Consider the following 23,645-nt stretch of genomic DNA (forward strand, 5'->3'; position numbering starts at 1 on the left):
CTTCAAAGGTCTCCTCATGGTCTCCTCAATGAGGAATTGCCTCCTTTTCTTCTCTTCACTCAACACGCGTCCCAAAGAGCAAACAAGGCTCACACAGTCTGACTTACTATTTTGTGACCAAGCACAAAGCATAAATCATAGTGCCATGAGCGGCGAACAAACTGTATATATACTCCAGACGCAATCAAAATACAGCATACTTCTTCGGCAACCCTTCTTTCAACTTCGACACCCTTGCGCACCAAGCATAGACACACAGCTAAGCTTTGGGCCTAGACGTTTGTCCGACCCTCTCCAAACGTCTACGAGCCAGCAGCTGGTAGTTCTTGTGGCCTAATATGTCCCTATTCCCTTCTTCAAACAACGTCGTAGCACCAGAATTCTTCACTCCAGACGGCCTTCCAATCTCCTCAGCGACGGCTTCGAAGGAGACTTGGCGGTGCGCAGGATATCGACGCGACTGAAGGCCGGAGGACGTGAGTTCAGAATTCTCTGCGGTGGACGGATCATTGTGTCGTGTGCGCATCATGGCAGAACGTCGGAGTCGGGGGCTGTCGTCGTAATGGCGCGAACTCCTCAGCGGGACACGGTCGACATCGAGAACTGTGGCTCTCCATGCATCAATCATCTCGTCCTTGCCGTGCCTATCCAGAGGCTCGTACGGCAGCGATTCCAGTTGATCAACGAACTCCTGGGATGGAAGAGATGGACTCGGCGCAGGGCTCGTGGTGGAACGGTTAGACGAGGCGACATATCTATCGATTCTCGACATCAAGTCCCGGCTGTTCCTCAAGGTGCCACCATCTCGAGCTGGACTCTGTGGGAGATAACTCCTTTCGTTTTTGGTGGGAGTGGGAGGCGGTTGCGATTGCGAATCTCGGGGCACGTAGACGCGTTTGATTGAAGCGAGTCGCTTCCCCTCTGGGATGTAGCGCACTAGCTTTGAGTCCCATTCTCGTTCTCGTCCTGGGGAAGCGGGGGGAGATTCCACAGTCCGTTTGACTAGGAGGAAACATCAGCTCTTAGCGCCTATGCATGACACCCAGAAAAACACTTACCGTGGGACATATTCAAGTGGACACAAAGCCGAGTCTCGTTGGATGGATGTCGCGAGGGTGGGTTGCGCAAGAGTGTATAGTTCGGTGAGGCAGATGAAGTTTAAGAAGGCACGATGGATCGGGAGGTGGATAGCGTGCTCAAGGGCACTAGGCTGGTTATATAGAGGACTCGTCGATCTCTTTGACCCTCGCTTAGCCTACTCTTTGTACTCGGTGCCGCTTATGCGATCGTATCGATCAAAGCGTTGTCTAAATAAGTAAGCATCGGTGTGTTTAGCACCAGGTGGTGTCGTAATGCCTCTGTTTTTGGATAATTGAATACAGACATTTGGAAGCAGTAGCGAATATTTTATCGTCGAGAGGGTGTCGAACAATAAGGTCACGAGACTATGCCTATCGTGGGAAACAGAGGGTGATAGGTTACGGTAGGGTGAGTTCTTGGAAGTGTCCAGTTCGGGGACGATGGCGGCTCTCAGCTGGAGATCGAAACCTGGCCTGCAAGGTCGTGCCAGAACCGAAGTGGACGACCAGGGAATTGTATCGGATATCGGTGGGAGAGGTGAGTGTGAAGTCATGAGCGAGGGCTAGAGTCCGACTTCCTTTGGCGCGTGTACTCACCATGAGGCCGATCATGTCTAGCATACCCAGCAGCCAGCCTTAGCCAGTGCGCAAGCCTTCTCTTCGAGCGTCGATTGACGGGCCTCCCGCTCTCTCTGTCTTATCTCTCTCTGTCCTGTTCTGTCCTGTAGAACAGTCTACTGTTGCCCCGCGGGTTGCCTTGTACAACATCTCCTGTTCGCCGATTGTCTCTTTTGCTCATTATCGCCTCTGACCAACTCGCTATCTTCTGCTCTGGCTACCTCCATTCTCTCCTAATCGCTCGGATGGCCACTACTGCCTCCCCCTCGCGCGATCCCACTTCGGCCCCACGCCAACGACGGGATACTGACGACGGTCCGGACAAACACTGGACCGATGAACAGAGAAAACGAATCGAGGTGACCCTGTTAAAGTCTGTCGACGAAGCCCGTCGGGAACGCGATGATAAGCTGGCGGTGGAGAATAATGCGGCCGAGAGGGCAAGGATCGAAAGCAACTACGAGGCTGAGATGCAGAGTCTTCGTGCCATCGCGGAAGATCAGTTCCAGCAACTATATCGCGAAGAAGTGCTCCGGCGCAAGATGTCTCGTGGAAGAGCTAAGGATGTCCCTATACCCTCAATCGAGCAGCGGCAGAAACAGATACTGGAGGAGATCAAGATGCGGGAAGCTCATCTTCCTACCACTGTCAGTCATTTCCTACTGCTCCTCTTGATCCCATTGACTCAGTTCAGTCAAATCTCGAAAACCGAAGACTCCGAGTGATGTGCAACGAGATCCAGAATCATCGAGTACATCTGGAGATGAGAGTGGTGGCGCGGGTACAGATGAGAACAACGCTGAAGAGGCTGAGGACAGTGAGGAAGAGGACGAATGGGAAGCAGGAGACGGGGAAGACGGAGTGGATGGTCAGGAGAACGGAGCTCGTGAAGAGGATGAGGGAGGAGACGACGAGGACGAGGACGAGGACGGTGGGGATGGGAGTGGGGATCAAGATGACGAGGATGAGGATGAGGAGGACGAGGACGAGGACGAAGCTCTGGCGCCACACTCACATTCTCGCACATCACATCCACCGGTACAGCAAACGTCATCATCTCCTTCACAGACTCGCCAGAACGCGTTTATACGCCGTCCGCCGTCTAGGCCTATGGAACGGGATCATTCAGCAAATACAGACGATTTCGATGAAGACGACAGAGGTTTGCGTGAAGGGTCCCCGTCCCACCAACGTCGCCCAAGTCTCTCTAATATGGGCAGCGGCAGAGGTAGTGGTCGACGCTCGAGTTCCGGTTCATTTTCTCGACCCAGTGGGCCTATGCGTCCTGAATTTTGGCGACCCCCATCCTCCGGTCAAACCGTCGAACCCTCAGGCATATCGCGAACTTTCGCTCACGCTCAAAGCTTTTCGTCACCATCACCCGCACGGCGCGGTAGCGTCAACAGCGTCACTGGTGTCGGCTCCAGCCTTCAGCGTTCTGGGTCGATGAATTCCCCCGCCGGTCCCGCGACGGACATGAACCACATGGACCGTGAGCGTACGCAGACTAAGGCGCGTTCAGGTTCGACCAGCGTGAACGACCGTCCGTTGTCAGGTCCTAGTCCAATTTCTCTGGCGTTGGGCTCCTCCCCGCGCAAGGGCGACTCTTCCCACTCTTATACAGTTACATCTGCTCGCCCTATCCCCGGATCTCGCACCTCATACCAAGCAATGGACGATTCCATCCGTATTCCGTTATCCTCAAGTCCTAGCTCTCGTGTCATCATCGGCCCCCAGCGCTCTCCAGAAGAACCGAAATCTGGTATCGCCATCCCCCGAGGACCGCAAACTCCGGACGATAATCGGGGCTCCTGGATATCGGGTCGAAGTCTACGCTCTCATGGTTCGTTCCAAGAACTTGGCGGTCCTCATCGTCCAGTCGACGTTCCATACGGCATCGTTCGTCCACATTACGCAGAAGACGAGTTCGACCTGGAGTACCCGGATGGTCTCGGGGATCTAGATCGGAGGAGGAGCTTAAGGAGTATGGGTAGCGTGCGCAGCATGAGGAGCTTCGACCTTGAGCAGCAGGCGATAAAGAGAGAACAGGAAGCCAGAAAGAAAGAGGAAGAGGCAATGAGGATGGAGGAGGCTGCACGGTTGAAGGCTGAAGAAGCTAGGAAAATGGAAGAGGAGGCGAAGGCCAGGGCCGAAGAAGCTAGGCTCCTAGCGGAAGAGGCGCAGCGAAAGGAAAAGGAGGCCATTCGGAAGGCTGAAGAGGCGAGGAAGAAGGAGGTAGAGGCGAGGAGGATGGAAGAGGAGATAAAGAAGAGGCACGAGGAAGCCCAGCAGCGGGAAGAGGAAATGAGACTGAAGGAGCGGGAAGCCCAACGGCTTGAGATGGAGATGAAAAGGAAAGAGGAGGAGTTACAGCAGAAAGCGGAAGATGCTAGGCGACGAGAGGAGGAGATGAAACAGAAGGAAATAGAGGCGCGGAGGAAAGAACAAGAGGCAAGGAAGAAGGACGCGGATTTGAAACGGCGGGAGCAAGAGTTGAGGGAGAGAGAGGAAGCGTTGTCCCGCAGGGAGGCAGAGGCAAAGGTGGCGGCACAGCAGAAGCAAGAGAAAGAGAATAAGGCGGCCAAGTCTAAACGGCGGGAGGAAGTACTCGCGCAAAGGCGCAAGGCGGAGGGAGATAAACGGCGAGAGCAGGAGGAAGAGGAAGAGAGGCAGCGGAGAGAAGCAGACATTCAGCGGAGGGAGGAAGAGCTTGAGCGGAGAGAGGCCGATGTGGCGCAGAAGGAAGAGGAGAGGTTAAAGGAAGAGGAGGAGCGGCGCGCTCAGGAGGCGGCTGAGCAAGCGAGCAACTTGTTGCGGATGGAAGAGGCTGATACGCAGCCCAGGGAACCAGAAACGGAGGGGATTGTGCAGGAAGAAGACACAAAGCCACTGGAGGAGGACGTCAAGACACAAACTGAAGAAGAGCGGGAGACGCAGAGGTTGATTGAAGAAGCCGAGAGGCTGGCGGAAGAGGAACGGCGACTGGAACGAGAACGAGAGGAACAACTCCAACGTGCTCTTGAGGAGCGGTTTGAACGGGAGCGGGAGAAGCGTGCTCGACGACAAGAGGAGGAGGACCTAGCGCGTGCGCTTGAAGAGTCACGACGACAAGGTATCTTGGACGAACAGCAACGGGCCCAAGACTCTCAGCGACAAGCAGGCGAAGACCAGCACCATCGCGAAGATGACCGGCGCAGGGAGGATCAACGGGAACGTGAGCGGGTGCAGCGAGAACGAGACGAACAGCGACAACGTGAGTTCCGACGCACACAAGAAGAACTCAATCGACGATCCGAAGATCGCAGGCGGCAGGATAGTCTAGGCAGTAATTCTGGCACACGCTATGTTCCTTCTCCGAGTACCCCCAACACCGGTCCATGGCCCCAGCACGCTGCCAGTAGCTCCCCGAGCGACAGAAACAGTTCCTCTTCGACGTGGAGCACCTCCGCCGGTCCCTCTTGGGGCAGCCGACCGACCTCTGTGAGTAGCGCTGCGACCGCAACTTCTCGCACCACCAATGCCGCACCTTCATCTGGTACAAAGAACGTCGGAGGAGGTGGGAGATCTACCCAGCCTTCGAACCATCCAGGTGCCCCCGGCACTTCCCCTCATCCTTCAATGCTTGACGAAGCCGAATGGACTCGTCGTCAGGAAGAACGTGCCAGGAAACAGCAGGAGCAGTTCTTGAGAGAACAGGAACGACTGGATCGGGAACGGGAGCTCAAGGCCTCGAGGGTCCTTTCAGCCGACGACCTCAAACACCTATATAGCAATCACGAGCAGAAGTGGCAAACGTTGAAGACCGGCGACGGCTTCGGGTGGGACAGCTTTCCTTGGCCTATGTTCAAACGGCCATCAGAGCCAGAAGACATCACCACCACCCAGGTTGGCGCATACGTCTTGTCCCCTCATTCTCCTTCGACAAAGAGTTCGAAAGATCGCATCAAGGATCACATAAAACGTTGGCATCCGGATCGGTTTGAGACAAAGATTTTGCCGAAGGTAGTGGAGGAGGACCGCGAGAAGGTGAAGGCCGGCGCCGGCTGGGTCGCTCGTTCACTGAACGAACTGCTGAGTCGAAAGTATGATGATTGAACACTCGGAGTAAGTCTTCGCATTACCCGGCCTAGTGCGACCTGCCACTACTGATTGTGACAGTATATCTCTTATTAGCAACGCAAACAACCAATTGTACTTTTATACCCACAAACGAATTTGGCTGCATATGTATGAACATCACCTGTACTCTCAATAAAGTTTACCCTCGCCTCGCTTGCAACCTATGATTATGTGGCATTTTCACAGTTTGTCCTTGCTGGTAACGTACGAAGTCCGATGCTAAGCTCACATTGTCCCAAGGTGATTCGAGTCGACGGTGCAGATAAGACAAGACACTCCTACCGGTCACAACGGTGAAGACGGGATAGTTCTGGCAGTAAAGCACTCGTGGTCAACCAAAGTTGAGGTGTAGTGCAATCATCCTATATTGTCGTGGATCAAAGATCGAAAGGGGCAAACGCTTACGCCATCTACACTCTACAGGAGCAAGTGCTCGCGAATGCTGATGATGCCGTTTCTTCATGCGTCTTCCTTGACAGCGCGTCAATATTCGAGGGGAAGAGAAAGGTGCCTCCACCTGCAGTCTATCTGCCGGGAAGTGGTACAGGGTGTCTTCCCTACCGGTTTCGTCACCCACAAGCAAGGCCTCGTTGGGCCGGCCATCGGACGGAGTACTTCAGCGTTCAATAAGCGCTATTTGCGTCCATGGAGTGCCTCGTGTTGTCTCCAGGTGGCCGCTGATTACCGTCCAACAGTAGTACTGACACGCGCCCCGACGATCCACACGTTGTCTTAGTATGTTCATCTTGACAGAACAAACGATGATCCCGAGTCCAAAAGCAGGCAGAACCGTCGGGACGGAGGCAAAATACTATGGAAGTCGTATTATTTTAATATAGAAGGATGGTAGAGCGGAAGTAACTGAGCCATATTTCCGGCTCCGTTCCTTTGGGTCTGATGGCGTTTTGTAGTGTTGGCTCCGAACTGGCGGCAACTCCGCAAGCTGCAAAGCGCCCAGCTTAGATGCAGAATTCGGATCTTAGGTCCAAGAGTTAAATGGTGGAGACCTTCATCGTTGGAGGCGTCAGCCCGTCTGGAATATGGATATTAGAACTCGAGTAAGTAGTTCCTGCCAGGGTTCAAGCGAACAGCGACCTAAAAGGTTACGAATTCCAGGACGGTTCTCTTTGTGGACACTAAGGTTGAGCGCGCAGGTTGCACGGAGAGCGAGGCACCTGACAGGCAGCACGGACCGGTATTGCTGAGGCTTGGCTGAGGCACTTAAATTTCTCCTGGTACCGGAATGTGTTGGAGCGGTTGTATATGTTCTCCTGTCCGGAAACACATTTACGGAGCTTGGTGCTCGTTACTAGTCGTCGCAATCTCATCTGGCAGCCGTCGTTTCAGGCTCCCCGGTAAGACTTACGTGTAGGGCAAAATTTTGTTATCATAAACAATTTCGAGCGACAGCAGAGGTAAGCCGTAAGCGACGTCATTTTCAGGATGCCTCCACAGGCCGGTTGACGCGCTTGTCTCAGACCAATAGGCGGCGCTACATGGAGCAAGATAGACTTTTTAGACTCCAATCCACTTACATCTTCGCCCGATGTAAAACTTCTTTGCATAGCCTTATAACACCATCAAGGAATGTAGAACAGCTGTCTGAATAGCAATGGAAGGTTGAGATCTAGGGCAAGTATAACAATAAGGTACTATTTCGATTTTCTACGATGCATCGGAGGGTTGACATACCGTTATTAGAACAATGGTTTGCAAAACTTGGACACGACGCAGATTCTCCCTCCAGTAGTGTGATAAACAAAAGGAGACAGCCTTCTTCAGAGCAGTGTATACACGCGACGTCCGATGAATCACGGCGGAAAAATAATCTCGGACAGGCTTCCAAAGCCATTGCTGGCCCTCGAAGGTCATACGTCTCTTAATCGGCATAGCTGAATAGACTGATTCTATCAAACCATTGCCTACCCACCTCCGAAGGCTACGGCCCGCGCACCTGCATCATTATCTTTGGGATTGATCGCTTGTAGACCCCGCAAACACTAGGTTTCATTCAAGATAAAACACAACTTCAATACCGCCGAGGGTGCGTCAAGGCGGTGCCTTGTTGAAACTGGGTGTGCGCCGGGCGGTCCTGACCCACGTCGCTCTCCATACTACTATGCCGACTTCTCGATGCGAAATGGCCTGATCTTTCGGTGAGTTGTCGTAGGAATTGCTCGTCCGTAGGATCTCTCCATGTTTTGGAGCAAGCCTCGAGATCTTCAAGTGGAACGAGGATCGGTAGTTGTTCTCTTCGATTTATGGAAACGGAGGAGTGAGGTGGGCTGTGATTAAGATTGTCTGCCGAGCTCGGATGTAGGGTTGCAGGCCTGTTTGGAAGTCGTGGGTATGAAGATGGATGGGTTGACGAACTCTCCGTACTCGTCATGGTTCGTGGCGAACCATAATGTGGATTGTGGTGCAAGGTAGACTGGTTTGTAGATGGCGAGCGGGGCTCCGAGGTGGAGGACGAGCCAAGGTTCGAGGAAGGGAAAATGGTATACAGTGCGCCTGGAGCAGCGGATAATGGCTGAGAGTAATCGGCAACGGGACCGAGAAGCTGTCCGCCTTGGCCACGCCTATGCTCGTCCCGCCGTCCCTTCATAGCCCGAGCACTCCTAAAGTAACCTTCGGGAACTTCGATGCCCCCGACGCCGGGAATGTCGTCAATCACCCCTAAGCTCTCAACGGACCTTTGATCAAAGTAGGCAGCTGAGAAGGAATTGAGTGATAGAATAGTAAAATGACGCTCAATACTCACTTAGATGCCATTTTCGTGTTGCCAATGCATCCTCCGCATGCATCTGATCCTCCGGTAGCGAGACGTAAACGCTGTATGTCTGCTTAACAAGCCGCTCGGATTCGTGTATTTGCCGCGAAAAGCTGCTGCGAACACGGACGAAGCGTCGAGAGAGGAATCTAAGCGAACGAATGACCAAGAATAGACTTACCTAGTACTTGTCGAATGGTGTTGAGGGTGGCTCTCGCGCTGATAGTAAAATAGAAAATCCTGGACTGATACATCAGACAACCTGAACGCCCCGTGGAGGTCTTCAAGTTAATGACTTGCCTCCCTGTTGTGCGGGGTGTCAGCTTACGAGCGTGTAAACAGAGCGAGGAGAAATACCATTACCTAACTCGACTTGGGCCCCAGGCAATACCGTCAGTCCTACGACAGCGGACAAGAAAACGAGCTGCCTTCAGCGTTTGCGATTCGCAGAGGTAAAGGTAGTCATACCACCGTTCCATGCTAAGACCGGCCGTTTCGGATGTAGTAGCGTTGCGATCCTCCCATACATAGCTGGCGTACCGAGTGAGCTCTTGTATCTAGGAGAAAAGCGTAGCACGTACATTTGGCCCGGCCGAATGCTCTTTCGCTCTTCAGAGTCCAGTCTCCTACTCAAGAGTGTGAGGGTATTGCGTGCAACCGCATAAAAAACTTGAAGAGCGTCTTGAGCGGTGCGTATTCGAACATTCTGAAGGGTGGGCTGCTGTCGATAGACTGGGGACATGCCGTTGGGAAGAGGGCCGGCCGAAGGAACGAGTGTCAAATTAAGTGAGAGCTGGCTGAAGGGGAAGACATACGTACCAACAAAGGGCGGATATATAAGTAGTTCTCGGTTCCCCCAAGTATCCGTAATGTATCGGTCAGCCCTGGGGAAGGGCGGACCCGAGGACGCAAAACTCGGGTTTGGGTTTCCGTGTAAATTGCCGGATTCAGGAGGATTTCAAAATCGTGCGAGATTGAAGCTGATACCACAAAGTGTTTCCTCGGAGACTGCCAGGTGCGCATCGGGCTCTCAAGCCGTGCCAGGTATACATGACCAGTTTTCCCAATTGGGTGGCTTTCGCTCTTCCGCCTGGACCTTCAGCAAACGTAATTTGTAACGAACAGAGCTTACTACGCTTATATATAGGCTCCGAGCGGCAAAGCGCCGCTAATAGTATATTTCGTACGGTTGGACCTGTTGAACCAACACACAGTAGCTGCCGCGTCGCCACGGCGAATGAGAGAGATGCAACAGGTCGATGGGCTTTGGATGGGCTATACCGGATGAGAAAACTGCGTGCCACACACTTGGAAGTAAGCACGATGGGGAACGGTCTACCCACGCAAGTGTTGATGAATTGGTACGCATAGCTTTCCAAGCGGTAAAAGCACGAGGTGGATGTCGGAGGTATATCTGCATTTGCTTCCGGCCTAAGATGGGATCGGCCTGAGTAATTGTTCGTTCCGCGGCGCATGATACGCGCGTGCGGCATCTTAACTTACATATAAGGGGTCGATCTGATTCGGAGATTAATGCCGTCCTGAGTCTATTAATTAACCGGGCGCTTGGACCTGAGCAGACGCGTCGCACTGCGTTCATTCCCTGGTGAGTCGTTCTCGACAACACAATTTGCTTGGGTTATGTAAGCACCCGTTACCACAATAGTGGTCCACAGAGTGCGCAGGGATTTACAAATATGACCTTGAAGGCCACTGGCATAAGACAAAAGGAATGAAGTTCAATGGTGAAGCACACGATTAGGCTTCTACCAAATGGCCTTTTGTATTCAGACAATGACAGGGCGTCAGACAAGTGGATAACAATAGACGAATGACTGCGTACCTTCTAGAGGAAGCACAACGGGGACGTAGTCTGGAATCTCCGCATAGTGAGCTCGACCCCGGAAGAGATAACGTACACGAAGAGATTTCACGAAAGAAGGCGCGGGATCGTAAAACCCCTGCAAAGTTGCCTGGAGAATAAAATATACAGTCAGATCTCTTGACGAAGTGGATGATAAACGGCGACAGGATGCACCTTTGTGCGGTGGCCCGGGATATACAATTGGCTCCTGTGTACAAGAGCTTGAACGGGTATCGTCACGTCGACCGATAAGTTTCTTGCTTCCGGATCAGCGTCGAGACGCGGACCATATGTAGCTTCTTGAATTACGAGACCTACGTTGATGGTCAGCGCTATGCGACCACAAGAAGCCCTGAGGCATGGTTAAAAGATGGCAAACCATCTACAGCGGCTTCGGCACTCATGTGCTTGCGTGCCGTATCCTTGAGTAATGATATTGTTTCCGCAAGTTCTCGCATTGAGGACGACTGCTCGTCGGCCAACTCCTTGCGAGCGATACGGAAAATTCTGGTGGAAATAGAGGCGTGTGATCGTCAGGGGCAATTACGGGAAGTAGTAAGGTTCTTACGCTGCACGTTGTTCCCGTCGCCGAGGCTTCAGAATGAATTCGTATGCCACGACAAACGCCGTTGTGGGCAGGAGCGCCGTGTAGAAAGCCAGCGGAGCGTCGAACTCTTCAGACAGTGCGATGGGCACATTGAAATGCTGCCCCACATACGCGAAACTGAACATTAGGTCAGTAAACGAGAGCGACTACAAACGAGGGGACGCACTCTGCCATCAGCAGAACACCATTAGCACCTAAGGCAACAGCCACCGTGACGCCACCCTGGTCATCGCCCCATACGCCCGACAGGACCCATTGCAGCCCGGCCAGGCCAAGCTGCAGGCCGACCTTCGCATGAACGGCCAATTCACCAAAGACGACCCCCCATTCTACCTTTGCACCAGAGGCTAAACCAGCAATAGTGACACCAAAAGACCGCTGATATATGCCCGTCCCGAAGCCTGTGGCGGAGCCTGTTTTGATCGGCTCGAGTTCATGGTCGCGGTTTCCGAACGGTGTGGGAGATGCAATGCTGAGGTTCAAATATGGTTGGGGACCGGTGTACAACTGTATGGTACCTTCGGTCAGAGATCTTCGGAATAGACGTTGGGAATACTGGATTGTGAACGGAGGAAAGCGTTGTCGCAGAAAAGACGAAATGGTTGTTCGAACGAGAAAACCGCTGTGGTTCCCGTTATAAGTTGCCTTCAGACTGATTTGTCGTGCACGGAGTAGAGACACCGTTGCCTAGATAGCTGATAAATCACCTCAAGCATGGGGAATCGGTTGACTAGTACGGACCTCGTATGAAAGCCGAGGGGAATATTGGTGTCGTACTGTACCTAGAAGACTCCCACCTCGAAGTCCTTGGCTTGAACCAGACGCTTCTAGCTTTGGGGCCAGTGTAACTGTAGTTCTCTCATTGAGATTCGTCTGGAACGGGAAGTGAGTGATTCAAGAAGTGTCGTGTATGATACATGTAAGCTACTAGTTACCTGGACTCGATACCGTACAGCGAAAGCAGAGACATTGATGTCGCGAATACGTTTGCCAATATTGTTCGTCCATTTACGCCCACGCCGTGGCAAGGGGTCGCTCTCGAATAAAGAACGTGCATTGATACCGAGCGTCAGAGACCCCCGCGGGCGAATCAGGTCTTCGAGTTCCTTTCTCTGGGCCTCCTCAAAGACACCACGTAACTAAATCTGGTCAGATATGTCCGAGGAGAACAGAGTGAAGAAACAGTACTTCATCAACCGGTTTGGAGCGTAGCTCGGGGGGCCATTGCATGTTCAGACCCTCATACCCTGTGTATAGGGCGTCAGCACCGAACAAGAATCGGATGGTCCAGCGAAGAACATACCGAAGACATCGTAAACACGTCTAAAACCCGGGGATTATTCGACGCTGACTTGTAGTGGAGAAGAGAAGATTACGAACCTTAGAAAAGGGTCCGACAAGACTGGCTACCGGTGAGTACAGAGAAGTTCTCACAGTCATAGAGCAGCACAGCACACCTTCGTAGGCCTTTTGGATCTCCAAGAATCTTTTGTTCGCCGTCTCCCTGGCAGCATCGATGCGCTGTTTATCGGGATGAAAGATGACCGACAAAGCCCGATAGCGCTCTCTTATCTCATTGTCGGAGGCACAGGTGGGAAGGTTGAGGACTGAGCTGCCTGTCCGTCAGCAAACACCGTCAAGGTGGATGAAGAGGCGAATAGCGTACTAGAGGGCGTCCTTCTCGTGTAGGGGATTGAAAGGAGAGCCCGTATCACTGTTTCCTGTCTGCGGCAAGCTCATGCATAGAATGGCGTTGAGGAACGAGGAAGTACACACTGCTCGGGGAGGAAGTGCAAAGGAAACAGGCGCAAAGAGGCGCAAAGTTCAAACTCTCTTTCTTTTCCTGATGCCGCCGACGTGCGTAAGCCAGGTTGCGAGTGAATGACACGTGACCGCGTTCGTTCAATGAAAAAATCTGATTTCTGACGGCGTTCAAACTTCAAATGTTCAACGTTCAATTCTCAAGCCAGACTTTATGGTGTTTGCGGAGTCTAATGTTGCATACAAGATGATATATCTCACCACGACACTTGACAACACGGAGCCACGCAGCGAAGGCCGAGCTGCCCTCTCTCGTGTGTCTTGTCAAAAAGGGCAGTCAAGTTGACATGCAGACTGTTAGGGATTCCTACTACTGCTGCTGCTAATATTCTCACAACAGCACCGAGCCAATTCAACATTATATCACCAAGACTAGGAGCAGAACCTTCAACCTTCAGCCTTCCGCCTGCAGACGTCTGCAGTAGCCTGTCCACAAACTGTCCACGAATGACTTGTCAGTCTAGCGAGAGCCGGAGAAGTTGACCGTCAGCCAGGTACTTCGTACAAAAGAGGAGAAACAGAAGGACAGCTTACATGGATAGTAGTGAGCAGTTCCCTGACGAAGTCATTCCGGCTGATGTTTGGTGAGTATGAAGGTTGAGACCGCCCAGGCAGGGTGGCGAGAATACTTTCGCGTGCCGTCCCCTGATTCAGCGGCCCAACAGGGTCGTGGGTAGCTGGCTTCTTCCCCTTATCCTGCGCCGCCGCCGCTCCATCGACATATTGTCCGCTGACATCGGTTGCTGGAACTGTGGGAGTGCTAACAGCGTTCACAGGCTCTGGCGCGTCCCAGCTCTTCTCGATCTCTGCTCTCTCCTTTTCGTTCTCCCGTTCTCTCTCCTTCCTGCTCTTCTTCTGTGTTTTCTTACTTCCCTTCTTTTCCTTCTCTTGCACTCGCCGATCGAAAGCAGCCATGTCGCTTAGCGCGCTCGTATCTGCGAAATCGAGCTCTACGACGTCCGACTCGTCCCCAGTACCATCGCGGTCGTCCAGCGGAGCGCGAGGGTATGGCCAAAGCGGAGTATCCTGGTGAAAGGGCACGAGCAGCCGACCATTGGACTGGGCGTTGAGAGGCGTGTTCGTTCGGCTGCCCGTTGAACGTGACTGTGAGGTATGAGACAACGCTGGGGAAGCTGCCGAGGTAGTATTCGTCCCCTGAACTGCCCTGGAAGAAGGGCGAGACTGTGTATGGTAGGAGTCGTTTGGTGCATGGGTGACTGTTACGGTGGAGCTTGAACTCGTGGAAGCAAGCAGGGATGGAGCATTCGAGCGAGACGAACCGGCGGGTGGCGAAAACGTGGGATGAGGCGAAAGGGTGTGAGACGGGGGAGTAGCGATTTCGGTAGGTGTGGCGTCGCCCGAGAATCCGCGAAGAGGAGGCCGGGGTGTCACATCCCCGAGCACGTTTGTGGAGGAGAGGGAAGAAGACCCATCGACAGCGCCATTAACGGCAACGTGTCCGCGGTAACTGTCTGTGATGTATGCGCTATCGTTCTCATCACCGCTCTCTACGTCTCCTTCATATCTCAAAGGTTGGGATTGAGAATGCCAAGAACTGCTCGAGGAGGCTCGAGATGATGATTGCGAAGGAATACCGAGTAGAGAGGAGATGACATCTTGTGTGAGTATTTGCGGCAGCGTAGATGATGTTGGCTTCGGAGAGTGGATTTCGTATGCTTGACTATTCTGCTGGCCGTTGTAGCCATCAGAGCCAGTGTTAAGTGTCATCTGAGCGTCGGCGAAGGATAAACGAATGGACGGAGGAGCAGAGGGAGGGGCGGGGAAAGGAGACGCCGACGAGTCATGAGTCGCATAATTGGCGATGGTGTTCGGGATATGAGCAGTAGACGACTTGACGTTCACGTGAGTTGTGTTACTTGATTGTGAAGTGACATTATCAACGGGTGTGGCGGAAGCGAAAATGGAAGACAGTAGAGCCAGACCACTTGTGGACTGAGGAACTGATGATGACGGATGATCCAAGAACGATGAAGGGCGAGAAGGGTCACGGGTGTCGACATTGTCGTGAGAATTGTTAACGTTGGTAGCGGACGGTGTGGGGGGAATGGATGCGGAGGCAAACAAGTCGTTTAGAGTCAATTTCGCAGCACCAGACGGAGCTGGAGTGGTGGAATTCGAAAGCGTAGCGCCACTTGAGGCTCCGGAGGGGGTCAGCTTCGCAAAGAGCTTGTCTATCTCCGACATCCCAGCCGTAACATTGGGGGGTGTTTGTTCTGTTCGTTCATCGGCAATAGGCTTTTGTGCAGGGTGGGAATTTGGTGGCGGTGGAGGACGATCAGGTCCGTAGCGATATTGTTCTGGATAAGGGACCATGTCACGGATATAGGAGCTCAATCTGTGCAATTACAGTGTCAGATCATTAAGCCACAGAGGTAGATTATGAATAGCATCGCACCGAATCATCACGTCCTGCATTGATTCCCGCACATCAGTCACGAACATCCAAAAACCGAAAGTGACCGGCAGGCCTTTCTCTTTACTGTCGGCTAGTAAGAGCTTCCAGTTGGTGACGATGTCGGTCGAGGATGGCTCACGACCACGAGCATCTGCGAAGTCGTTCGGGGCAGTTATGGATTGTTGCTGAGGGGGCAGGATGGGGGTGGCGGTAAAGGATGCGGTAGCGGAGGAACTCGAGGCAGACAAAGTGTGTACCGAATCCGTTTCTTTGCTGGGGAAGGAAGATGTCGGTCGGGCCATGGCAAGGCGCTTGGCGGTGAAGTCGGGATAGCAGCGATACATAAGATACTCTCCGCGTGCTTCGATGTCATCTTCGGGATAGATATAAAGCACATAGTCGTCCATGCCCATGCGATTGAGAATATAAAGGCCATATGGGGGATAAGCATTGCTGAGGAGAAAAAAGTAAACGGAGTGTATTGAGACGAAATGCAAGAGCGCCACAGGAGCGCCTAAGAGACGAACCGTTCAAACAGGAACATGCTACCCTCGTATCCTTTCTTTTCCCATTTAGCCCCGTTGTGATGATACAGACATACATGACTGAACTGGTCGATTATGGACACAATGGATGGATCGTTGCGGCGCAATACTTTTAGATTCTGATTGTATCGGGAGACGGCGGTCATTCCCGAGGAGGGTTGGGGGCTGGGAGCTGAAACAACGGGCGGCTTCTGTAGCACTGAACGGTGATTGCTGGTGGCCGATGAGTGTGTGCGGGCATGAGTGAGATGAGGAGAATTTGAGAGGGAGGAAGGGTCGCGAGCCCGTCGGGACTTTGAGTTGGACATCGCGGTGCGGAACAAGAGGAGGATGTCACAGTGTGACACGCAGAGGCAGGGATATGCGTGACGAGAACACGAAATATATGGGAAAAGAAATCAAAGAGAAATAGGACAGGGATCTACGTGTTATGAAGCTGGTGCCTTTGCCTGTTCCCTCCGACGCTGGGCAAAGAGAGCGTGCTGGTCGTGGACACCGAGCCGAGCCTGTTCCACCTTCTGCATCCAACGTACGTCGCTTGCCACCTTTTTCTCCCGCATCGCCCGCCGACGCTTGTTCAGGTGCTCTATGTTCTCGCCTACGCCCACCTCATGCCCAAATGGCAGCCCCTCCGCCTTCGCCTCCTGCACCTGCACCGGCGCTCGTGGCGCCCACAAGAACGACTCCTTCGTCTTCTGCATCCCACCCCGAAGCGCTGTCGCCCTTTGTGCCTTCGACATCGTCTTCAGACGCTCTTCCGTGTCCTCCTTGCTCATCGTTGTCGTCACGCGCACCTTCTGAACCTCCTTGGACTCGAGCAGGTCCTGGAGCACTATCGTTTTGAGATATCTGCACCCAGTAGTCAATACCCAGCGACTGGACATCATCAGCTGTAAACACACTCACTTCACAGATCGTATCGGATGTTCAGGGTGTGGAGGCTGGGGTACACCGGCACGCGCCATCGCCTCTCTCAGTCTTTGTCTCGTAGGCTCTACCCTGCCTGACTGACCGCTCACGGGCTCCCGAACAGCTAGGCGGAAGACTTCCTTGGTTGAGAGGGGTTTGGCGCTCGTCCGGATGATATTAAGGATATGCTCTCGAGCTGCAGGTGTGATTTCTTGACCCCATGGTCGAAGAGATAGTAGGTGTCTCATGGTGAAGAGTTCGAGGATGCCGTCTAAAGGGCCGTAGCTCAACTTGCGAGCGGACATTCTCCCATGTGGCCGTGGGAACTATAACGTGGGTGGCACGGGAAGTTGGGCGAGAGCGCCACAGTACTATGGATTCGTACATACATGACCAGAGTTGAATCAAGCATGGTCTAAGTAATGTGCAGAAGTCGACTGGAGGTTAAATACTACTCTATACTCCTGAATGAGATATATCGCTCCACATGTTGACACGACAATTGGACGGCCGCTTCTGGTTGCCGAATGCACCCTTATGTAGTTGAACCTACTTGTCCCATCACCCACTTGATGAGCGCTGGGCGATGAAACTACATAACGGTGCGAGTATATTCATGGCAATGCCCCAAAAAGTCCAAGTATAGAACAGATAGTAGATCTATATAATACATTTCGAACAACTATATACTCGTAATCCGCTGAGCACGACTCTCCATGCCACTGCACTCTCTTGAGCATACATTGCACTTACAATTAAGTTCTTCCTCGATTTGCTTGCTCCATCGCTCTATCATAACCCCGCTGTTCCGCCAAAGAGATCTGCTTCGCCATTTCTAGCTCCTTCTGAAATGCATCGTCATCATCGTCTTCGTCCTGTTGTGTCGACTGACGCGAGGAGCTGGTGTCTATCGATGCAGAAAGTTGTTTTGCAAGCTCCATTTCTCTGGTGAACGCTTCCTCCGCGAGGTCATCAGACACATTCGCGTGCACGGTGCTCGGTGTCTCATCCGTCGTCTCTTCCAACGAGACCGGCACATCCCATCGCTCGCTCCCGGTGAGACTGGCCGAGCTCGACGCCAGACTGCCATCCTCGACTTTCCCTGCACCAACATCCACAGGCTCCGTTGCGGCAACGTCATCCTTCATGGCCTCAGCCGCCTGCTCGGCCAATGCCTTCTGCCGTTCCATCATCCTCCCCTTGACACGCGCGGCTTCGAACGCACGTATGATCCCGTCGCGCTTGTTTTGAGAAACAGCTTGGGCAGCCAAGACACCGTCACGTTCGCGGACGGCCCTCTGGTTATGCTCCGTCTTGCGGGTTTGAGCAGACTTCATCCCTCTAAGGGCACCTCGCACAGGGTGTGCCACGACGCCCATGATACCGGCAGCGGGACGCATAGTGACATTGATGACTGCATTCGAAGACATGGTCAAGTTATAACTCAGATGGACGAAGGCGAATTTCTTACAACTTCTGCCTGCACCAGCGACGGCGCCCATGAATCCCTGGAGACGTCATATAGGTCAGTAGAGGAAGTGTTGTGAGATTGGCGAACGTACTCCTTTCTTTGCGCCTTCTAGTGGCTCGCGGACGAGGCCGGTGATGCCATCGTAGTACCCGTAAAACAACCCCTGTGTAGGAGACACGGTGAATTGATTAATATTCAAGTATGCATCACGGGTAATAACATACCTTGCCTGCCTCTTTCACCCCACTGGAGAAGTCGGTGATTTTTCCTGGCTCCCTGACGTTCGAGCCATATAGCTTGGGCACATTAGCGAAGCCTTCCTGAACAGAGGTGACAATGTTCCAGACACCTGGGGGCAGCATCATGTAGGTGTGGTCAGTACATTGATCCATTCGAGCGTGTCAGGATAAAGGACGGACCACGAGGAATGGCTACAGTGGTGTTGATGATCCCCTTCACGGGCGAACTACACAGCAAGCATTTGTTAGCGGCGCAAAACACAGCGACGGACGAAGGTCAGCCCACTAGAAGATCTGCGCTATCGAGGCGTAGTAGTGTGTTATAGTCCAGTAAATGGCGCTAGCACCGCCGGAAACTGGGTCCGAGACCTTCTTCCTTGTGTCATATTCTTTCGAGCCTAGAGCGGGGGTTAGCATAGGGAGAGGAAAACGAGGAGAGTTAAGAAAGACAAACGTACGGTGTAGGTCCAATGAACGAATGTCCAATAGTTTCGCATCACTGAGCACTTGAGCGGATAAACTGCTCATTTTCAGGCACTGACCAACAGAGAAACATATAATCAGAGACGAAGGTAATCAAATCACTCGATAAGCCTCACATATTCAGTAGACCACCAAACAGCAAGCATGCTTGGTTCGAGATCGCAGCGCATATTGAGTAGGGGCAAGTGCCGATAGAAGCTCTCGACACCACGCCGAACACCATTCTGCAAGGCGATGGATCAGCTTCCGCGCTTCAGACCAGATGGCTCAATGCTAGACAGTGTGTATACCTCTTGATGAATCTGCTTTGCCATGTCTGCAGCAGCACTCTTCGCTTCGGGGCTGATTGCGAACTGCAACGCCTTCGTGAGAGCATCAACGTCCTCCGTCATCTCCTTCGGCGTAATCGGTTTGGGACCTGCGCCGGCTTCTTCGACCATTGCACCTGGTGCAGCAAGCGTAGCTGCTCATATCTTTGGACAATGACAGACAAATAGGAATCAGACGCACCCCAGAATCCCTGGTCACCGAAGAAGGGTACTATAACTGTGGGTCTTCCCTTTGCGAGCCCGATGGCAGTCGTCCCAGCGCCGCCATGATGTACGACGGCGCAGACGCGGTCGTTCGCAAAGAGCCAGTCATGAGGAACATTACCGAGAATGAAGATATGTGGTGGAACGTTTACGTCCCCCAGGCCACCCTGTAGGAAAAGTTTCGATTGGTGGTGGGACAAAATGAGATGCGAATGGTAGTGAGCGCACCCAGCCTGCGGATACCAGAGCACGAACACCTGCACGAGAGGTGGCTTCGAAGATGTTCTCTGTTTAAGGAAGGGTTAACACTTCAGGGAAGGGAGGCCGAATGGGTATGGTGATCGCACTGGTCATTTGTACGGGATCATCCACGACCACTGAGCCAAAGCCAATGTACAAAGGTGGTTCTCCGGCAGAGAGGAAGGCGGCAAGGTCGGCCGGAGGTTCGTAATTTGTGGCGAGATCGAGGAAGTAAAATCCAACGATATCTGAAGTGTAAATTCCAAGTCAGCTCCAATCTAGATACAGTACTGTGGTGACGCCAGGTTCGGGGACAAGCTTATTTCAAAAAGGCTAACCAATGTGATTCTTCCAGTCCTTTGGCTTCTTCACAAGAGGACCCATGCAGTACGTCCAAGGAACCTTCATCCTGTCGGCAATGCTAGGCCCCGAACGCAAGTTGAGACTCGAAAGTCCAAGCACTTTCTTCCGGAAATCATTCACAAGGTCACCAATCCTAGTCATCAAGAAGCAAAGTGTGAGCATGAGCCGAATGCACTTTGTGATGCACGGCAAGGAAGATAGGGCAGTCTTACCCTTGCCACGTAAGTATCTCAGCAAGAGCGTACGAAAGATAGTTTGTGAGACCGTTCTCCGCATTCGAACTGGACCTCGATATGTTGACTAGCGGATGAGCGAACGCAGTTGTCGGGCTCCAAGGCATGGCTTAGAGCAAAAAGGGTACGAATGTCACTCAACGACAACGTAAGGCAAAGGTACGGGTGCAACATACTGAAAGTCAGCAGAAGAGGGATACCCAGCTTCTCCGCTATATGAATATGTGCGAACGCAGGGGGGTTTGATATCAGTGCATCAGCTACGAAAGGTTTTCCGGCTGGTGCTTTTCCTAGCTGCGATGGGTGTAGTTGAGATTGAGCTGAGGAGCCGACAGGGGGGCCGGTATCAGGGGCAACGGTAGAGAGATAGCAGCCTAGTATCATCTAAGAAAACGAAGATAAGATGAGACACTGTGGTTTCTAGTCATGAGCCGTGCAGAGTATTGTTTGTGAGGGGAACATGCCTCAGAAAGCATCTTCCGTTTCTTGGAGATATCACCGTTCAGGAGACTATAACGAGTAGGATATGAGCGTGGATGCAACCGAGAAAGAAGATTAGTACTCAAGAAGACATGCCAGGCAATAGACCGGGATCTATGATGCAGTGAACGATGTCAATCAAAATGCGAGACCATCCAACGGTTGAACAGAGCTCGTAGAGGACTAACTTTTGACCATGTATGACATGAGCTCCTTCGGATCTCCTCCAATATTGAAAAACTCAAGGCCATGGGACGTAACAAATTCCCGGAAGGTTTCGTGGGTGGCGATGCGAATGCGGTGGCCATCCCTAGCGAGCGCTTTGCCTAAAGCTACGTACGGCTGGACATCACCTACAATCTCTGTCACCGACAGTTGTGTTTGTGAGTGATAGCAAAGACGCACCTCGGCTGCCGACAATCATGATAACAATACTGAGCTTGGGCACGTCTTTCCAACCCTCTTCCGTTTGGTCGACTGCGAATTCTGCGACGTTTCGAGAGTAATCCCTGGGTAGGTCTGGTAGAGGTCTCTTGAGATCAAGAGTAACTGTGATACGGCCATCTTGTCCGAGAGTAGCATAGGAGGCAAGTCCTGTCCCCGTCGAGGTATAGGTCGTATAATCTGGGTTCGCTCCCGATGGTTTGGAGTACGGTGGAGGCTGGGCAGCCTTTCCAGAGGACTTGTGCAAGCCGATTGAATGTCCTTGTTGGGTAGTGATGTCATTCTTTTGGAAAGAGTTATAGGGAGAAGTATACTGAGTAGAAGAATCAGCGAAGGTCGGTTCTTCTGGTGTCGAGCCCTCGCGTTCCCGCATGTGAAGGGGGGTCATGGACATCGTTGAAGGGCTCAGGCCTACGCTCAGGGAGGAGAAGCGGACCCATGTAGCACGTTATGTATAAGTACTCCGCGAACTGAGGAAGCATCGTCATAACTCCGCGAGACATACAACCATCCGAAACATGGCGCTACTTGGGCTTCTGGTTCGATCGCCACCTCTCCTTCCGACAACACGTTCAGTTCTACGCCAACACCGCACTATCCACAGTACGCACATACCCCATGCTCGGCAACTCCCTTCGGGGACTCTCCCCCAGAAATCGTCGCCGCTTGTACATCGGCTGCGTACGACCCCTCCTCACATACGGTTTCCGTGTTTGGTACAAGCAACCACACTGTCCCAAATACCTTCTCACACCCCTCCGACAAGCCCAGGCGGCAGCGTTACGCTGGGTGCTCGGTGCTTTCCGCACTTCGCCTCACGAATCCCTCGACATTCTCGCCGGAGTCGTTCCCATCCACCTCCACCTCCGAAAACTCTATGAACGTTCACTTCTGCGACTCCCCAAACTCGCATCAACCCACATCCTCATCACATCCATCACCAAACCCTCCCTGCACCCACCCTCGCAACTGTTCACGTACGGCACACCCGTTGTCCACATACCTGTTCCCCATCGTCGCCACACACCCCTTCAACACGCCGCCGCTTCCCTACGGCAGGCGATACAAGACCACCATGACGAATTCGTACCCACACACGAAGAACTCAATCCTGGCACACGCTTGTTAGATACTAATTTCTCTTGTATCCTCTTTCATACCCACGGACATCCTCCCATTAAACATAGAGATTTCCCTGCTTGGCTCGAAACAAAAAAACAATTTATTTCTACGTTACACACAGATAATACTTCCCTTGTTTCTTTCTCCGACGGCTCAGTGCGGCCGGACAGCGACTTCCACTCCACGGCGGCGTACCTTGTTTCGTACATGGGCACCACCCAACACTCCAGATCATTCGCGACCGGGCAGGCCACATCTTTTGACGCAGAACTCGCGGGATTAGCGGCGGCACTCAACGCATCCATCATCGCAGCTCGAGAGCGCGACACCATCACTTCCATCCACCTATTCGCCGACAACTCGTCCGCACTGGAATCACTATTCCGACCCAACTTCCATTCATCACAAATCGTCTCCGTCCTCGCCGCTCGCAAAGCACGAGAATGGCTCACAGAGGACAACACCCGCCACATCCACCTTCACTGGGTACCCGGACACCAAGGCGTCGAACTCAACGAGGTTGTTGATCACATGACCAACGAAGCCTACGACCTACACCCACCCATCCCCCGCATCTCTCACGCGTACGCCCGTGTCCTCATCACCAAACGAGTCATGCAAGACTGGGCCAAGATGCCGAGTCGTGGCACCAAATTCTTCCCCGCTCGCATATGCGACTCCCGCACCTGCGCGAAAGGCGGCCCCATTATATCTGCCGCTGGCGATAGCCCCACCCTCACATCCCGCCTCACCAGAACCATACTCGCGCACGCACCCATTGGCGAATATCGAAGCAAATACCTCCCTGCCGAGCCAAGTGCCTGCCCTCGTTGTGATGTTCTCGAGACGCGCCACCACATCCTGGAGTCCTGTCCGCTGTACAAACGCCCACGCCGAACCGGTTTTTACACTCTTATTGCTTCTTCACGGAACCCTATACGATTACTCAAAGACTTCCTTACGAACAATCCCCTCGCATTCACGTTTGATTCCGCTAACTTACACACACCGAACGTTCCCCGCCCACCGGACTGATTGGGCCACATTTGATCGCACACGTTACCGGCACATCGAATTTATTTGCTTCTTTTCTGCATTTACATTACCCACTCTTCCAGTCGAGTTCCACAGTGTTTACCAACTCTACTTACGTCAAGAGATGATGTTCAGGTCGCAAGCAACGTCGTCAACTGTCAGTTACGGCACGGCCTCGGGTGTGGCGTATTCGTGTGGCGTCTCGCGGAGTTTTTTTTTTTTTTTAAATCAAATGCATTTATATAGCGCCGGTG

At 52.8% G+C, this 23,645-nt stretch overlaps 7 protein-coding genes across 7 annotated transcripts; 2 read left to right on the forward strand and 5 right to left on the reverse strand.

Moving 5' to 3' along the window:
- Nucleotides 1-161: 161 nt before the first annotated feature.
- STEHIDRAFT_139291 (uncharacterized protein) lies at nt 162-1,475 on the reverse strand. The gene is made up of 3 exons (XM_007303839.1): nt 1,385-1,475; nt 1,059-1,307; nt 162-1,002 (listed from the first exon to the last, which is right to left on the reverse strand). Exons 2-3 carry the CDS (start codon nt 1,066-1,068, stop codon nt 260-262), a joined length of 753 nt encoding a protein of 250 aa, XP_007303901.1. The 5' UTR covers nt 1,069-1,307; nt 1,385-1,475; the 3' UTR covers nt 162-259.
- Nucleotides 1,476-5,483: 4,008 nt separating this feature from the next.
- Nucleotides 5,484-5,777, forward strand: STEHIDRAFT_42161 (uncharacterized protein; the record flags this gene model as incomplete). The annotated part of the gene is made up of 1 exon (XM_007303122.1): nt 5,484-5,777. A coding segment is annotated over one exon (294 nt), but the record flags the coding sequence as incomplete, so codon positions are not given.
- Nucleotides 5,778-7,508: 1,731 nt separating this feature from the next.
- Nucleotides 7,509-9,944, reverse strand: STEHIDRAFT_121327 (uncharacterized protein). Its single transcript, XM_007303840.1, has 8 exons — nt 9,868-9,944; nt 9,406-9,803; nt 9,168-9,318; nt 9,055-9,117; nt 8,950-8,985; nt 8,768-8,830; nt 8,578-8,702; nt 7,509-8,528 (listed from the first exon to the last, which is right to left on the reverse strand). The coding sequence occupies exons 4-8, from the start codon at nt 9,063-9,065 to the stop codon at nt 7,846-7,848; spliced, it is 918 nt and encodes a 305-aa protein (XP_007303902.1). The 5' UTR covers nt 9,066-9,117; nt 9,168-9,318; nt 9,406-9,803; nt 9,868-9,944; the 3' UTR covers nt 7,509-7,845.
- A 278-nt stretch (nt 9,945-10,222) lies between these two features.
- On the reverse strand, nt 10,223-12,798 carry STEHIDRAFT_168388 (DnaJ-domain-containing protein; the record flags this gene model as incomplete). Its single annotated transcript, XM_007303841.1, has 13 exons — nt 10,223-10,364; nt 10,430-10,559; nt 10,625-10,764; nt 10,830-10,957; nt 11,019-11,174; nt 11,224-11,744; nt 11,799-11,930; nt 11,993-12,196; nt 12,246-12,304; nt 12,361-12,380; nt 12,438-12,459; nt 12,515-12,669; nt 12,724-12,798. Coding segments are annotated over 13 exons (1,762 nt in total), but the record flags the coding sequence as incomplete, so codon positions are not given.
- Nucleotides 12,799-13,141: 343 nt separating this feature from the next.
- Nucleotides 13,142-17,011, reverse strand: STEHIDRAFT_147003 (uncharacterized protein). The gene is made up of 5 exons (XM_007303842.1): nt 16,746-17,011; nt 15,822-16,688; nt 15,295-15,747; nt 13,413-15,234; nt 13,142-13,338 (listed from the first exon to the last, which is right to left on the reverse strand). The coding sequence occupies exons 2-5, from the start codon at nt 16,145-16,147 to the stop codon at nt 13,273-13,275; spliced, it is 2,667 nt and encodes an 888-aa protein (XP_007303904.1). The 5' UTR covers nt 16,148-16,688; nt 16,746-17,011; the 3' UTR covers nt 13,142-13,272.
- A 365-nt stretch (nt 17,012-17,376) lies between these two features.
- Nucleotides 17,377-21,607, reverse strand: STEHIDRAFT_96986 (UDP-Glycosyltransferase/glycogen phosphorylase; the record flags this gene model as incomplete). Its single annotated transcript, XM_007303843.1, has 19 exons — nt 17,377-18,162; nt 18,220-18,256; nt 18,311-18,382; nt 18,444-18,568; nt 18,639-18,685; nt 18,745-18,856; nt 18,917-18,995; nt 19,058-19,165; nt 19,232-19,386; nt 19,452-19,641; nt 19,703-19,761; nt 19,822-19,962; nt 20,053-20,210; nt 20,290-20,419; nt 20,487-20,694; nt 20,775-20,820; nt 20,877-20,904; nt 20,979-21,143; nt 21,196-21,607. 19 exons carry the CDS (start codon nt 21,605-21,607, stop codon nt 17,504-17,506), a joined length of 2,931 nt encoding a protein of 976 aa, XP_007303905.1. The 3' UTR covers nt 17,377-17,503.
- A 583-nt stretch (nt 21,608-22,190) lies between these two features.
- STEHIDRAFT_121331 (uncharacterized protein) lies at nt 22,191-23,454 on the forward strand. Its single transcript, XM_007303844.1, has one exon. The coding sequence runs from the start codon at nt 22,564-22,566 to the stop codon at nt 23,389-23,391; it is 828 nt and encodes a 275-aa protein (XP_007303906.1). The 5' UTR covers nt 22,191-22,563; the 3' UTR covers nt 23,392-23,454.
- Nucleotides 23,455-23,645: the final 191 nt, after the last annotated feature.

The sequence above is a fragment of the Stereum hirsutum genome (genome assembly GCF_000264905.1).
Source record: "Stereum hirsutum FP-91666 SS1 unplaced genomic scaffold STEHIscaffold_6, whole genome shotgun sequence".
Lineage (NCBI taxonomy): Eukaryota > Fungi > Basidiomycota > Agaricomycetes > Russulales > Stereaceae > Stereum > Stereum hirsutum.